Source organism: Eubalaena glacialis, chromosome 7 (assembly GCF_028564815.1).
Source record: "Eubalaena glacialis isolate mEubGla1 chromosome 7, mEubGla1.1.hap2.+ XY, whole genome shotgun sequence".
Classification (NCBI taxonomy): Eukaryota; Metazoa; Chordata; class Mammalia; order Artiodactyla; family Balaenidae; genus Eubalaena; species Eubalaena glacialis.
In genome coordinates this window covers 8,791,271-8,807,571 of record NC_083722.1, presented here as the reverse complement: position 1 = coordinate 8,807,571, position 16,301 = coordinate 8,791,271, and the positions used below count along the sequence as shown (strand labels likewise).

Genomic DNA, 16,301 nt, shown 5'->3' with positions numbered 1-16,301 from the left:
TAGTAGCGTATTGTTTAGCCTCCATGTGTTTGTATTTTTTAAAGTTTTTTTCATGTAATTGATATCTAGTATCATAGCGTTGTGGTTGGAAAAGATACTTGATACGATTTCTATTTTCTTAAATTTACCGAGGCTTGATTTGTGACCCAAGATGTGATCTATCCTGGAGAATGTTCCATGAGCACTTGAGAAGAAAGTGTATTCTGTTGTTTTTGGATGGAATGTCCTATAAATATCAATTAAGTCCATCTGGTCTAATGTATCATTTAAAGCTTGTGTTTCCTTATTTATTTTCATTTTGGATGATCTGTCCATTGGTGAAAGTGGGATGTTAAAATCCCCTACTATTACTGTGTTACTGTCGACTTCCCCTTTTATGGCTGTTAGCATTTGTCTTACGTATTGAGGTGCTCCTATGTTGGGTGCATAAATATTTACAATTGTTATAGCTTCTTCTTGGACTGATCCCTTGATCATTATGTAGTGTCCTTCTTTGTCTCTTGTAACAGTCTTTATTTTAAAGTCTGTTTTGTCTGATATGAGTATTGCTATTCCAGCTTTCTTTTGATGTCCATTTGCATGGAATACCTTTTTCCATCCCCTCACTTTCAGTCTGTGCATGTCCCTAGGTCTGAAGTGAGTCTCTTGTAGACACCATATATACGGGTCCTGTTTTTGTATCCACTCAGCCAGTCTGTGTCTTTTGGTTGGAGCATTTAATCCATTTACATTTAAGGTAATTATCGATACGTATGTTCCTATTACCATTTTCTTAACTGTTTTGGGTTTGTTTTTGTAGGTCTTTTCCTTCTCTTGTGTCTCCTGCTTAGAGAAATTCCTTTAGCATTTGTTGTAAAGCTGGTTTGGTGGTGCTGAATTCTCTTAACTTTTGCTTGTCTGTAAAGGTTTTAATTTCTCCGTGGAATCAGAATGAGATCCTTGCTGGGCAGAGTAATCTTGGTTGTAGGTTTTTCCCTTTCTCACTTTAAATATGTCCTGCCACTCCCTTCTGGCTTGCAGAGTTTTTGCTGAAAGATCAGCTGTTAACCTTATGGGCATTCCCTTGCATGTTATTTGTTGCTTTTCCCTTACTGCTCTTAATATTTTTTCTTTGTATTTACTTTTTGATAGTTTGATTAATATGTGTCTTCCTCTGTTTCTCCTTGGATTTATCCTGTATGGGACTCTCTGTGCTTCCTGGACTTCACTATTTCCTTTCCCATGTTAGGGAAGTTTTCAACTATTATCTCTTCAAATAGTTTCTCAGACCCTTTCTTTTTCTCTTCTTCTGCGACCCCTATTATTTGAATGTTGGTGCATTTAATGTTGTCCCAGAGGTCTCTGACACTGTCCTCAATTCTTTTCATTCTTTTTTCTTTATTCTGCTCTGTGGCAGTTACTTCCACTATTTTATCTTCCAGGTCACTTCTCCGTTCTTCTGCCTCAGTTATTCTGCTATTGATTCCTTCTAGAGAATTTTTAATTTCATTTATTGTGTTGTTCGTCACTGTTTGTTTGCTCTTTAGTTCTTCTAGGTCCTTGTTAAACGTTTCTTGCATTTTCTCCATTCTATTTCCAAGATTTTGGATCATCTTTACTATTATTACTCTGAATTCTTTTTCAGGTAGACTGCCTATTTCCTCTTAATTTGTTTGGTCTGGTGGGTTTTTAACCTTACTCCTTCATCTGCTGCATATTTCTCTGTCTTCTCATTTTGTTTAACTTACTGTGTTTGGGGTCTCCTTTTTGCAGGCTGCAGGTTTGTAGTTCCTGTTGTTTTTGGTGTTTGCCTCCAGTGGGTTAGGTTGGTTCAATGGCTTGTGTAGGCTTCCTGGTGGAGGGGACTTGTGTCTGTGTTCTGGTGGGTGGGGCTGGATCTTGTCCTTCAGGTGGGCCTGGACCGCGTCCAGTGGTATGTTTTGGGGCATCTGTGAACTTAGTATGACTTTAGGCAGCCTCTCTGCTAATAGGTGGGGCTGTGTTCCTGTCTTGCTAGTTTTTTGGCATGGGGTGTCCAGTACTGGAGCTTGCTAGCCATTGGGTGGAGCTGAGTCTTAGCACTGAGACGGAGATCTCTGGGCGAGCTCTCACCGATTGGTATTACATGGGGCCAGAAGGTCTCTGGTGGTCCAATGTCCTGGACTTGGCTCTCCCACCTCAGAGGCTCAGGCCTGACACCTGGCCAGAGCACCAAGACCCTGCCAGTCACAAGGCTTGGAAGAAAAGGAAGGGAAAAAAAGGAAAAAAAAAAAAGAAAATGAACAGATAGAACCCCAAGCCAAATGGTAAAAGCAAAACTAAACGGAAAAAAAACACACAAAGAAACATACATACACACACTCATAAAAAGAAAACAAACAAACAAACAACAACAACAAAAAACCCCAAACAGTCAGAACCCTGGGACAAATGGTAAAAGCAAACCTTTCTACCTTGTTAGACTGGCTTCTGTTCAGAATTTCCAAGCTGCTATAATTCTGAGAGTCATTCTAATCTCTGCTCTTCTCCAGTCCTTCTGAAAATTATGAACCAGGAACTAATGTAGATCCATGGATTTCAGTAGTAAAAAGCAGTCAAGAATGTGTGGCTTCATGGCACTTATACTGGTCTTCCTAAAGCCGGGCCACCTGCAGCAGCAACTTTTTGTAGCCCCTCTTCCATAAAGCCAGAACCTAATGTTTTAAGAGTTCAGTAGTAATCAAGAGTCTTATGTTGAGGGCAGAATTGGAAAACAAACAAACAAACAAACAAAAAAAACCCTCATAAAGTCAGGGGAGATTTCAGCATTTCACTTCCCTGAATCAGAACAGATTTTACCAGTGAAAATTCAGATCTGAAAGCTATAAAAACCAAACTAAAACAAAACAAAAACCTTTGTGCTTTTCCCCCCTGAGTTTGGAAACCAAAAAATGCACGATCATTTCAGAGGGGTATTCTGGAGAGCTCTCCTGGTACAAACTGCTTGGGAATAAAAGCTTGTGTGTTTTTGACATCTCTCTCCAAACACATCTAGGAACTCATAAAAGCCACATTTTTACTATTCTCTGGTGAGACGGAATTTTGTGACCTTTTGAGAAATTCTGTTCTATTTTTCCTAAGAGGACCACGATAAGGAAGTAAGCCAAATTTCTTGGCAATGGGAGAAGTTCAATGCCCCAGGTTTGCATTCCCAGGAGTGTAGAGGGCTCTGAGCAAGTGGACTTGTCATCAACTTGTGCCACATGTAGGTTCCCAAATTTTACACTTAAAAACTTGTCTAGGGGCTTCCCTGGTGGCGCAGTGGTTGAGAATCTGCCTGCCAATGCAGGGGACACGGGTTCGAGCCCTGGTCTGGGAAGATCCCACATGCCGCGGAGCAACTGGGCCCGTGAGCCACAACTACTGAGCCTGCGCGTCTGGAGCCTGTGCTCTGCAACGAGAGAGGCCGCGATAGTGAGAGGCCCGCGCACCGCGATGAAGAATGGCCCCCACTTGCCGCAACTAGAGAAAGCCCTCGCACAGAAACGAAGACCCAACATAGCAATCAATCAATGAATCAATCAATCAATAAATCTTTAAAAAAAAAAAAAAGAAAGAAAGACCTACAGTAATTATCATTACACCACTTACTTATAGAAAGAAGAAAGCCAACAATAACCTGATTTAATTAAAAAAAAAAAAAAAAAAAAACTTGTCTAGATGTCCACCCACTCTTGGGGTTTGTAGAACAGAAGGCAATGGCAGCCCTGGAGACATCTCTGTATTAACCTCCTCCCAGAGCCCAGGGGCTCCAAGGTCCAGGTCTAAAAATACTATGAACAGGAGGTTGAAACCCAAAGATGCAGGAGACCGGACAAGGAACATGGGAGTCAGCCTAGAAGGAAGAAGGAGCAATCGGGGACACAAGGAGCAAGCTCCTCTCTGCTCACCACACATTCTCGTCCCTAAAACCAGGGGTGCTGGTGCTCATGTCTTAATACCTTTCCTTGATCTTTGACACAAATTTACCACATCTTTTTCTCAAAATATTCTCTTCCTTTACCTCCAGACTCTCTGACACTCCTTGTCAACTACCTTTGCAAGACGTTCTTCTTTTGTCCATCACTTAAATCAGGGATTTTCAACTGGGATTGCTTTTGCTCTCCAGGGAATGCATGGCAATATCTGGAGACGGTTTTGATTGTCACAACTGTGGGTGGGTAGGTGCTCCTGGCTTCTAGTGAGTAGAAGCCAAGGATGATGCCACACATCCTACAAGGCAGAGGCAGCCCTCCACAACAAAGAATTACCTATTCTTCAACAACAATCGTTCAGAGACTGAGAAACCCTGCCTTTCACAGTGTTTACTTCTAGATCCTTTATTATTCTTCTCACTCACACACTCCCTTTGGGTCATCTCAACTACTACCACTAAAAAAAGTTCTACACTCTGCTCCCATATCTCTCTCTCCAGCTAGATTTCTCTTCTGAGCACCAAACTTGTGTATCTACTATCTTACAGGACTTCCTCAGTTTGATATCCTACAGATGCCCCTTTTGTTTTCATTTTGTTTTGCTTTTTGATTCTCAGCAAGAAAAATAATTGTTCATAATTGAAAAAGTAGTCTGTGATCATAGCTACCTGCTTTTAATAAAAGAGAATTAAAATTGACTTTTATTTTGAAAGAACAAAACACAGCTTAGTGACTGCCTATGAGATATTAAGACAGTTTGGGATGCCACAAAAGCTGATGAGGAGAAACCCTTGAGTCTCTTAGGTGTGAAGAATTTTTACAAAGTGCGTGAAGGAGAAGCAGGCCTTTGCAGTAAATGAGAACTTGTTCTCTTTGGTTGTGGACTTCAAGGGCTCAACCCAGTGCTGCCTACTGCTGTCTAACACTTTCAGAGCCTCCACTACATAATGCTTTAGAACTAGCCCAGGCGTAGTGTAAAACCTGTAGGGTTACAGTAAATGTAAGTTGAAATTCATTAATATATTTTTGAGTTCCAAGACCATATCTCATGGACCTTTTAATTGCCTGGAGTGCTGAAACATAACTGCTTTTCATGAGATATTTGATGGATAGCAAATGAGGGCATTTCCCAAGCAAACTTTTCTTTTACCTCTAGGCGCCACTCCCGTCCATCCCCTCCCTCTACTGGGAAGACCCCCCCCCCGCACCGAAACCCCACAGTGAGCTCCTGTGCCCCTCATGCAGACAAACCCTAAATCAACCAAGTACACACATCTGGGAAAATCACCAGTGAGCAACTGCCATTCTTGCAGAACAGCTGGTGAGTCCTTCTAGGAATACCCTGATGGGTCAGCAAGGGAAAGCCAGAGGCAGGAAGGAGAAAGTGTGGAAACTGGTCCATCATGGGATCCGTCACATGGAGAATCTGGAACTCTGCCCTGGTGCTTGTGCTTACAGGGTACTTTCCTGATTCACTGTTTTATCTCCCAGGGAAACCAGGTGCCTACATATTGAGTCCTTTATTGACATGGAGATGAGATAGCTGAGAGGAAGGAAGGTGCCCAGAGAGATGGTGGCTCTAAAGCAAGAGCAGATTCCTATGCTTCTGAAACTTTCTCTTTCTTGAAAAGAACAGTCTCCTTTCTCCAACCGGAGCAGCTTTCTAGAGAGCTGCCCATCTGTCTATGTCTAAAAAACAAGTCTCCATGTGTGCTCTGTGGAGCCAGGCACAGAAGCATGGAGGAAGCGTGGATTACAGATTGATATAGAGGAGGGGGTACAAAGAAGATACCAAACAAAACCTGGGGAGTTTGTTTACACCTGGCCCAATCTCAGAATGGAGGGCCACAGGCCAGTGGGTCCCAAAGAACAGCCTTTGCTGGATAAAAATTTCCTGACTTCTTCCAGGGCTGCCGACTCCTGCAGGGCTGCAGGGATGGTGACACCCCTTTACTGAGTCTATAGTTTAGTTGCTGTAATGTTGGCACCCAGAGATGGTTCACAGGAGCCACATTTTCTCACAGGTTTCCCCGTGACCCACAACACCCATTTTCAGGATTTGGGGTGCCATCTATAGCCATGACAAAGGGTATAGGTGACCAGCCTGAAGTGGGATTGACTCTGTGGCCCTGCTAACCATGGGCACAGCCCGACACGTGGCTGCCAAGCCAGGTGAGTCTGGCCTGCAGCTGTCGTCTTCTCACTCTGCCACACTGATTATCTTCCCAGGCTATGCAGAGGAACTCTTCTTCCTCTTTTGCCCCACTCCACTGTTTCACTGATTCATTCATTAATGCCACAGATAGTAAGTGGCCAGAGAGGTTAAGCACCGTTCTAAGTCCTGGAGATGAAATGGTGACAGCCCTAGCCTCGAGTTGCTTCCACCTCTGGAAGGTTTGGCCGGTACTGGGTGAACACAATAGTGTGATGCTGTGATGGGGACGAGCACAGGGAGATCCAGCCGTGCCAAGGAAGGGCACCTGCCGGAGGTCCAGACTCTGCCCTGGAGGCAGGGATATCTACCTTGAGCCCTATAAGGTGAGAAGAAGGTGGAGGGGTCTGAGGAAGGGGAGACATAGGTGTGTGTAATGTACCAGTGGTGAGAAAGGGAACTGTGGGTGGAGGGCAGCGTCATCAGGGGGTGAGGGCTGGGTGAAGGCCACAGGATGCGGAGCAGGGCATGGAAATAAAGATGGGACAGGTAACCAGATCACCAGGGGCTTTGCAGGCCATATTAAGGGCTTAATTCTATAATACTTTGTAACACATAGGTTTGAATGAAGAAAATCGGTCGAAAAGTAGTTATTAATCAGAGGGTGGAGGGGAGTCCTGAAAAAATAGGAGATGAAAGCTTTGACCTCAAATTGTTTATAATCTAACTGAGAATAGAAGAAAGAGTACACGAAATTGACAGTGTAAAAGTGAAAACTGAATGTAATTAAGCACAGAAGAGTCTAATGCAAACCAAAAGAGCTGCAGGAAGGACAGGGGAGAGTCAGCATCTAATGCAAAGGCAGGATGTGACACGAGTGTGACATGCATGTGACAGGGGCCCCAGAGGTTGCAGAAAGTGCTGGGTGCTCAGCTCCTAGAGGCAGGATGGTTTTCTTGGTGAGGCTTCTGATCTGCAGTGAAAGGGTGTCAACATTACCACTGACTCTCTGAATTCCTGCAAGCATTTATATCTCCATGTCATCAACAGCGTATAATACCTACACTCCAGGCTCTAAACACAGAATAAAATACTGGCTGTTTTATGACTCACAATTAGAGTAAAAACAAACAAAAACTCTCATGGGGGGAAATGTTATTTCTGGAGCCCCTCTACTGCTCTGATCATCAGACGCCGACATAATCATACAATGTGATCTCCTTACTGGCAGACTCCCCTTCAAAATATGTTTTGCTATGGCGACACTGGTGAGAGCACTGCCTACTAATACTGAGTGTTCCCTAAATGAGATGCAACAGTGAAAATTTCTTTGAGGCCTACTTACTAGTGGAAAAACTTAATTTCCCCTTAAAAAAAAAAAACAAAACAGGAACTGTATACATTCCATTTCTCTCTTTTCACTTTGGCTGCCTGGAAAGAAATTGCTAAATTTAAATCTCGACAGCAGCAACCCAGCAAGCCTCTGGTTGGCGTGTTTCTGTTTCAGTGTTCTCCTGGGTCCTGATGTTCTTTTACATCTCCTCATGTTAATGTGTGTGCTTTTGGTTGGAAGGCATCTCAAAAGTGTGTGGGTCTGACTGGGAGAGAAGAATTAAAGAAAAGAGTTAGGTGTATGAAAAGAGGGAGGAGTTCTAGGGAAGGAAACAGAATGAAACACAGGAATAATGAGGAGACTGGATTGAGTGGAAGGGATGGAGTCTGTGGAGATATTGTGGAAAATGGGAGAGAGGTAAGATTAGAGGAGTAGACAGTGGACTGAGGCAACAGGGAGCCACAGAAGGTTTTGGGGGGAGTAGTAACATGAAACTTGTTTGAAGAAGGTTGGTCTAATTGCAATGTTGAGTATGGACCAAAATAGAAGAAAGCTAGGGAGGTGATGCTGGGGAAGATAAAAGAATAGACAGCTATGGGAAGCATCCGAGGAGGAAAGTGAATCAAGTTTGGATCGAGAAGGAAAGAAATGAGTCACTGATTACAGCTGGTGTCTAGGGTGTTATTATTGCTGGAGAGAGTTAAATTAGAGGAAGGGGTTTGGTGCTTTGGAGAGGCAGGGACAGAGAGGAGGAGAATGGGAAGAGGCAGATATATTCCTGACTGCAGGCTCTCAAGAGCCCAGATCTTTCTTTTGTCTTACCCTTAACTGAATAGAATCTAAATCACTTCTTCACCAGGCTGGGCACCATCAAAGCCGACTAGCTTCCTAGAAGAATGCTGCTTTGAAATGTTGGCTAAACTATGTATTAACCCAAAGGACAATAGAGTAGCAAGTAAAAAATCACATAGAAAGTTCAGAGATTCAGAAAGTTATCATTTAACCATAAAAGATTCAGAAAGTTATCATTTAACCACCTGTTCATTTCACATACAAGTTCATAAATAATGGCATGCTTTTCTTCCTCAGCCCAATGGAGCATTCGTTTATCTTTCCAGGTCAGTAAGACTATTCATATTTCTCCCAACATTTTATTATGAACATTTTCAAACATAAAGCACAGTTGAATGAATTTGACAGTGAACACCTGTATTACCTGCCACTTAGGTTCTGCTATTGATAGTTTACTGTATTTGCTTTATCACAAATCTACGCATCTATCCATCCAACCACTCATCTTATCTGTGGTGCATATCAGAGTAAGTTGCAAACATTACTACTCTTCTGCAATAAATAAAACTATTGGTTTTTAACTTCTGTTCTCTGAATTTTTACCTGACTGGGCTGTGTCAGCCCACCTAGGTAGACTGGAGATCAAAGAGGAGACTTTGGTTCTTTCTATGGGTGGTTTATCCTCCCAATCCCTCATCCCCAGGCGCTGACTCTTTAATTACAGTGATGCTTAGTCTGTGCACTTAAGTTCCTAGAAAGTAGAAAAGGAAGTTTTTACAAATCCAATTATCTTCTAAACTCTAGTATTTGAGATGGAAAAGACTCCCGCAGGTAGTGCAGGTGGAAGAGTGAAAAAAAAAGTCCCCTAGATATGTAAGCAATATAACCTGTGTCTACATATCCAGATTACCATATATTGGATTGACTTAAAGCAAAACTGCACCTTTAGTAACATAGGGGGGGCCATAGAGAATACAGATGGTCTCTGCTTTTGGATACAAAATATTCCCAGAAAGACCATCACCACTGTCCCAAACTGTAAGAGTTAGAGGCAGAAACTGCAGTGGGGGAAGTTGGTGAGGAGTGAGGTCAAGTTTTTTAGCTGGTAAATGGATATTATCAAAACCAGAGATTGCCTTACTAGGATTTACAAAACAACTATTACTGCATGTTTTTACTGTGTGTAGTTTTCAAGCTTAAGGAACATGATCCGCCATTGTAATAACAAGCCTGGGTACAATGGCGTTCTATTAAGGTTTGTTTTGCCTCCATTTTCATGTCTGTTGTTGTATTTGTGTTTAAGTTTTAACTGATGTTTTGACCATGTGTTTGCCCCGAGGAGGTTTTGTGAAGGTTTTCATTTTTAAATAAATTTTAAAAATGATATATTTAATATACAGTAAGCAAATATATCCTCCTTAATGTATCCAGAAGTAAAATCTTGTCCGTGCACTAAAACTTCATTTTAAAATATCTATCCAGTAGCACCATAAACGAACCAAAGACATTATCTTAGAGACTTGAGAGAAAGAAACTCAGTTTGGGAAGAGCCAGTGTAAGGAATGAATTCTCAGATCCAAGCGTTGCCTGAACAGAGGAAGGAAGGAGAAGACTGAAGCAGATGTGAAGTGGGCAATACTACATAAGCTCATGATTAGGAACAGCACATGAAGGAGAAAGCCTTTCAATGACCAGCCTCAGAAGGCAAAGGCTGATGGATTTATATTGGTCCACTCAACATAAGAGCTGGTGCAATAAGGAAATGAAACAGAGGAGAGAGGCAGAGAACTTATTTTAAAGTGTTATCGTCTGATTTTTACAATGTGTAGGCTCTCTGAATTTCTTTCACTGAAGACAATTAAGTGCTCTTGGACCTCCAAGAATCTTAGAGATAAGAGTGTGGCCTTCCTCGCCTTCTGGAGTCAGTCTCTGGAGGCTGCACAACAAGGATGGAAGACTGTCGGTTCCATGGGTTATCTGAGTGATCGAGGCTTGCCTCTTTCTCAAGAGTCAGGCAAATGCATCTCATTTTAATTTGAGCCTCAGACACAGGGAAGCTGTTTAGAGCAGCTACTTATCTACTGGTACGAGGCTAGTAAAAATAAGTGCTCATTACTTTCCATGTTGCCACTCATATAACCTTATAGGAATTCTCTATGGGCTGGTAAATTGTAGTACTTATCTACAAGGCTGTTTTGCAACCAAGGAATCTACAGGGCAACTATTATACTAACACTTAAATCAATCTTTCATGCTTATAGTTCTGTCTCCAAGATATTCCGAGGGAAGTAGGCATCACACAAAGGACAGGAGGAAAGGTGTAATTTAGTAGAAAAGGATGAAAAAAGAACAACACTTTTCCTTTTAACCAATGCTTTTGGAATGAGGTATTTAAAGAAAAATCTACCAAAATGATGGCTCAGTTAACAAGGAAAGATAGCTTCCTTCCATCCCCTCTGTTTACACATACTATTGTTTCAGCCCATGATGTTTTGTTTACTTTGGAAGGAAATATTTTACCCCCTCTGAGATAATTAATTTTTGTCAGCTTCACTGTTTATAAGGGAAACTGAAAAACTGTTAACTGAAATACAGAATGAGTCACTGTTTTCAGTAATTTTTGGCAGCATTCTAATTTGTGTCAATCCCAGCCTAATTATTAGATTTTTTGGAAGCAGAAAGCATATTTGATTTTTCTTACTAAATTTTTTCTCCTTTTTTGAAAAATATGTGCTGCCTGACAAAGGTTATATAATTTATATCAACGTGAGGTGAAATACCAGTAGGTTTGAAATACCAGGAGGTTTACTGTGTCATGCTTGGCTCTTCACAGTAGCTCAATACTTAGAAAGCTCACAGAATACAATCTTCCTCCTTTCCTCATTCATACCCCCAGCCCTGGCCAAAACAATGTGGTTCTTTTAGAGACCTTTTAGCTGGTATTAAGCCATAGTATATGGCCCATCACTAATGACATCACTGAAGTAAACTTCCCAGAAGCCATCAGGGAGAATTCATTTGGAAACCCAACTGAATGTCACTTGCAAAGGGCAGGCTCCTATAAGAGGTGACCAGTCATGCATTCCTGAGTTATTTGTTATAAAAGCATTAATCACTGTGAACTCATTTGCTCCTAATGCAAACGCGCTACACTATCCCAGAGGAATTCTGTTCCAAATGATCATTAATGTAGAGAACGGAAGCTGCTGACTGTGAGCAGGGATAATAGAGTCTGTCAGGTCAATGGCCAGTATAATGGCACTGTTAATGGTTCCTGATAGAAGTCGGACCTTCCTGATAGAGCGAAGGTGGGCAGAAAGGCAGGCAACTGTACTGGGTAGACAGCCCCATCTCTGGCCTCCTGAAGCTGCCTCTGGATTAAAGGAGCATCAGTGTCCGTCACAGAGTATCGCCAGGGCCCTGAGGTGGCCATCACTGGGAGCGTAGGCACCAGCTGTGGGCTGGAGAGGGACCCGTGGGACAGCCATGGGGATGGCCCTGCTACCACACTCCAGCCGCTTGCAGGCCACAGGCAAGGGTGCATCCAGACACCTGGTGCTGTGGACACCCCAGAAACTGGCCTCACCCCACTCCACACTGGGCCACCAATGAGAGGAAGGGTGACAATCACAAGGATAATAGTGATCATCACAGCTAATGCTCACTGGAAGCTCTCCTGGGCTAAGCACTAAGCCCTTTACATGCACTAATCTCAATCCTCAGAGCAGTACCTCTATGACATGTGTACTATTTACCATCACGTTTTATAACCGAGGAAGCTGAAGTTCAGACAGATTCAGTAACTAGTCCAGGGTCAGATTCGAAAATACGTGCCCTTAAACACCATGCTCCTTTACTGGAGGGAGAGACAGAGAAACTGTAGATTTTGGTCCCTAAAATTAGACCAAAGAAAGATGCAGGATATGACAGTGGGCCTGGAAGTCTTTCCATTGTGTGGTCAACCAGTCAGTATATTCAGGACCAACCTTGTAGAAAGTCTATAAAAGCTGTGGTTTGTCCACAATGCTCTTCCTCCAAGCTTTGCTGCTAAAATGTGGGTACCCAGGGCCTTCAAGAAGCCTGACTGCTCTGTGCCACTGAAGTGCAGGCTCCCTCTGCCCAGTACTGCCCTATATTTAAGACCTGTTCTTCCTCATCCCACCCCTGCTCCATTAAAACTTGTCACATGTCTTGTCATCAGAGGGTTCTGATCTCCTGACTGGACCCAAGCTAGCACAGGTAGAGCAAGAAGAAGGTACCACCTCCTGTGGATGCCTCTGAGCACAAGACCGGTAGGACTGACAGCAAAGGCCAGCCAGGGTCAGCACCCAGGGTTCCAGCAGCACAGCTGGGCATGGGAGCATGGTGACATGGGCACTGTGACATTCCTAAGCCCTAGCCCCTATTGTAATTGAGGTGCTGACACAGCTGTCTCGGGGCTCAAGAATGGGACTGGGAGGGAGCTTGCAAGTGGAAGCTATGGATGCAAGAGGCTTCCAAGAGCTGAGGAAATTGGGGAGCAGGGATGAAAGAGGAATGATGTAAATGTAAAAAGTATAAAATACAAACACTGTGAGATGTTACCAATAAGCACAGAGTGTGGCAGAGGAACTTAATAAATGTGTTTAAGAAATGAAAGGACATTGCAAAGAGACTCAAGTCACCTTTCCCAGATCAGTTCCCATAACCAAGAGAGGAGTGGGACTCCGTAGTCTTCACACCCGAAAACACCACTATTCCTTGATTATGTCATTTGAAAAAATCTAGTGTTAAGAGTTTGAAAGATGTGAGAAAACAGATGGTTATAAAGAAGGAGGTGAAGCAGGGAAGGAGAGGGGAGAACATAGAGGTTTCAGAGGGAGACTCACACACCCCCTACAGCACCCATCACCTGTCGACAGGACAGTTCCACGGTGCCAAGGGCACTGCTAAATGTGTTCTCGGCCTCTCCCCGCACCGAGCTTACCGATACGCACCGTAAGTGTTAGACTACATGGCACAGGATATAAATGCAGCAGAACTGAGTGAGAGAAATTAGCAAGAGGAAAATACAGAGACGGCATCATGGAAGATTGCACTGGCTGTGAACACCATGGACGATATGAATACAGGGAGAAAAGATACACTCCACACAGTTGAAGCATGAACAGAAGTGTGAAGGGGGAGCAAGCATGCCAAGTGCAAAGAATGAAGGAGACAGTCTTGTTCTATGAAGGAGTGTGTGCAAGTGTGTACGTGTGTGTGTGTGTGAGTGTGTATGTGTGTGTTAGGAAGGGGGTGACAGCATATTATAAAGAGCCTTGGTAGCCAGACAAAGGAGTCTGGATCAATATGGTAGGCAGTAGGGACCTGCTGTAGGTCCTTGGCATCCAAGGAGTACGATCCAAGCCAAGTTTTGGAAAGTTTCATCTGGTATTTGTGTAAGAAGGTAGACTGGAGGGGAAGAGAGAATTAGGGGTGCTGGAGGCAGCCGGGGCACCTTGACTTGACGATTCGTCATCTTTTCTCCTGCAGCACACGTCCATATTGCCCTTCTCTCTGGCTGAAGTCATCCTCAGGCCACACTGCTATCCACTGAAGAAGAAAGGACTCGCCTTGTTGGCTGCTGCTAGCCTTGCTTATGTCAGCAGGTAAGACTTGCAGAGAGAAAATCAACTTAGACTTGTCATTCCAGACTCTGAGGAATATTCCAGAAGAAGCACACTGTTCTACAAGAGTGCCTTTATCTTGGGTTAACAGGGATTTCACCATCTTTAAATTTCAGAAAAAAAGGAATCTTAGTGTTTCCTTTTGATACTCATGGAAACATCAAATGCCCAAGAATACACAGGTATGCGTGCACACACACAGCAAGTCATGAGCTCCCCCTCCCTCTCATGAAGAATTAATCGTTGTAAAGCTACACATGTTACTTTCCCTAGGAAAACATTAATCTTTGGTTTCATTTGTAATTAAAATGTTTGAATGGCTGAATTATCTAAGGCATCTAAATATATTCCATCTAAAAGGGCGCTTGACAGGTTGAGCAGGCAAGGTTTGGTCCATTCCTGTGGCCTGTATTATTATGGGCTTAGTTGCATCAACATCTGGCACTGGAGCACTGAAAGGGCATTTGGGCAATTGCCCAGGGGTCTGCAGAACAGCCTAACTGGAGGCATGAGAGATAATTTAAGTAGCTGGCCCAGATTTCATCATTCAACCACCTGGTGACACTAATTCTCAGAAATTCTACCCAATGTCTGTAATCAAGGGAAAGTGCTTGGCCTTCCGCCTAGCAACTGGAAAACTCCCCTTTCTATTCTACAGCCTTCTCACCCACAGCCATGCTCTTGCTCTACAGGGAGGGGCATGCCAAGCATAATACCTGCAGATTGGAAGCGAATCATGATGTTCCTACTCTAGCCTAGCCTCACGTAAGCTTTTCACATCTGCCAATCCGGATAATCCCCCAATCCCTATGTGAGGGGTAGTTTCACTCAGGGCAGTGCTCTGTCAGAGGCGGAAGCCAGGAAAAGAACACATTCCAAAGGACTGGTCTCCAGCAGTGCCTGCTTCATGTGCTTCACCAGCCTTTGTCTTACAGCCAGTAACCTTTGTGCCCAGAACTCAGGTTCTCCCTGAGTGCCTCCCTAGCCTTTCCTTCCCTTTTGCAAGGTATGTTCCTCCCACCCTTCTGCACCCTTCTTTCCCCGAGTGCCTAAAGTCTTTCATGTTTCACCTGTCTTAAAGAAAGCACTTGTTCAGTAAATCCACCCCAAGACTCAATTGATTTACACTGTTCACTAGCCTGGGGCCTTTGCATTTTAACAAAGGACACTTTTAGAGAATAAGGCATAAATTGGGGACCTACTGGTAGTTGAGGTCTGGAGCACTGTGTTGAGAAGGATTCTGAGGCCCTATACCTGCCTACAGCATGTGAATGGAGAGTGGTGGGACATGCGCCATGTATATTCCAAGTCTGGCTTAACCCAAAGGAATAAATCCCTAAAGACAGAATATCTAGGACCTGGGGTCGGGTAAGGTATACACAAAAGATATATTTTTTTCTCATGTATGTGTTGAGGAGAAGCAGGGTGGTAGCTGGTTGATTATGCACATGAATTTCCATACTCTGTTTTTTTTGGTGGACTTTCATCTGATTTATTCTTTCTTGCCAAATATAACTTTCAGAGTTCATATATGAGATAGCACTTTTGGTCTATTAATTTTCTTCTACCTAAGGACTTGGAAGTTGATCATCAATCCTGTCCATAAGGATGAAAAGCAGTGGTCAAGAGGGTTTGGCTCATTGGTGCCTGGGCATGAGCTCTGACAATGCAGGGAACTGGGGTGCTGGAGAAAGGAGGTGCAGCAAGATGGTCAGGAGTGAACACATCACACGTCCAGTCAATTATTCCTCAGTGCCAGGCACTGTGCTAAGGTATGAGGATATAGAGATGTACAAGACACCGTGATGCCTTTAGGGACTGCCTGGGAGAGAGGAAAGTACAGAAACAACGGGAAGACAGGGCGGTGAGACTCTAACAGGGATAAGCACGGGGTGCTGGGGGATGTGGAGGACTGGCTTCTTAAAGGAGGTGGTGTCTAAGCTGAGATGCAAAGAATAAGGAGAAATAAGGCAAAAGAGATATGGAAAAGACCTTCAGGCAGAGGGAACAGCATCTGTGAAAGGCTGGAGGAGCTGAGGGCGTGGCTGAACGGTAGGACAGGGAGAAGTTAGTGAATTTGGACTTTTAAAATGAGCGCTTTTCTATGCAAAAGTTATAAGCAGAGAAGTGAAATAACATGGCTTATGTAAGAAAGATGATTAGAAAGATGATGCTGGCTGAAGTACGGAAATTAAGGAGGAATCAGACAGGGAGATCAGTTGGTGGCATTTGTGGTAACTCAAGAGAGTTGATGTTGGCCCGCAGATGACAATATCAATCAATCTGCAAATAGAATCAGAGAGGGTGGGTGGCGGAAGGCGACTCAGAGATCATCCAGCTTTGGAGACCTGAAGCCCCAGTGGGCTACATGACACGTCCAAGGTCGTGTGGCTGGGGAAAATGAAAGCTGAGACTTATATCAAGGACTTCTATTTCCAAATCCA

At 43.5% G+C, this 16,301-nt stretch overlaps 1 protein-coding gene across 1 annotated transcript in view; it reads left to right on the top strand.

Moving 5' to 3' along the window:
• The window catches only part of ADTRP (androgen dependent TFPI regulating protein), a 68,055-nt gene that overhangs the window by 29,784 nt on the left and 21,970 nt on the right, over positions 1-16,301 (top strand). Inside the window, exon 4 of the mRNA XM_061197400.1 lies at positions 13,724-13,839. Coding sequence (XP_061053383.1) covers positions 13,724-13,839 — 116 coding nt within the window. The remainder of the gene's footprint in view (positions 1-13,723; positions 13,840-16,301) is intronic.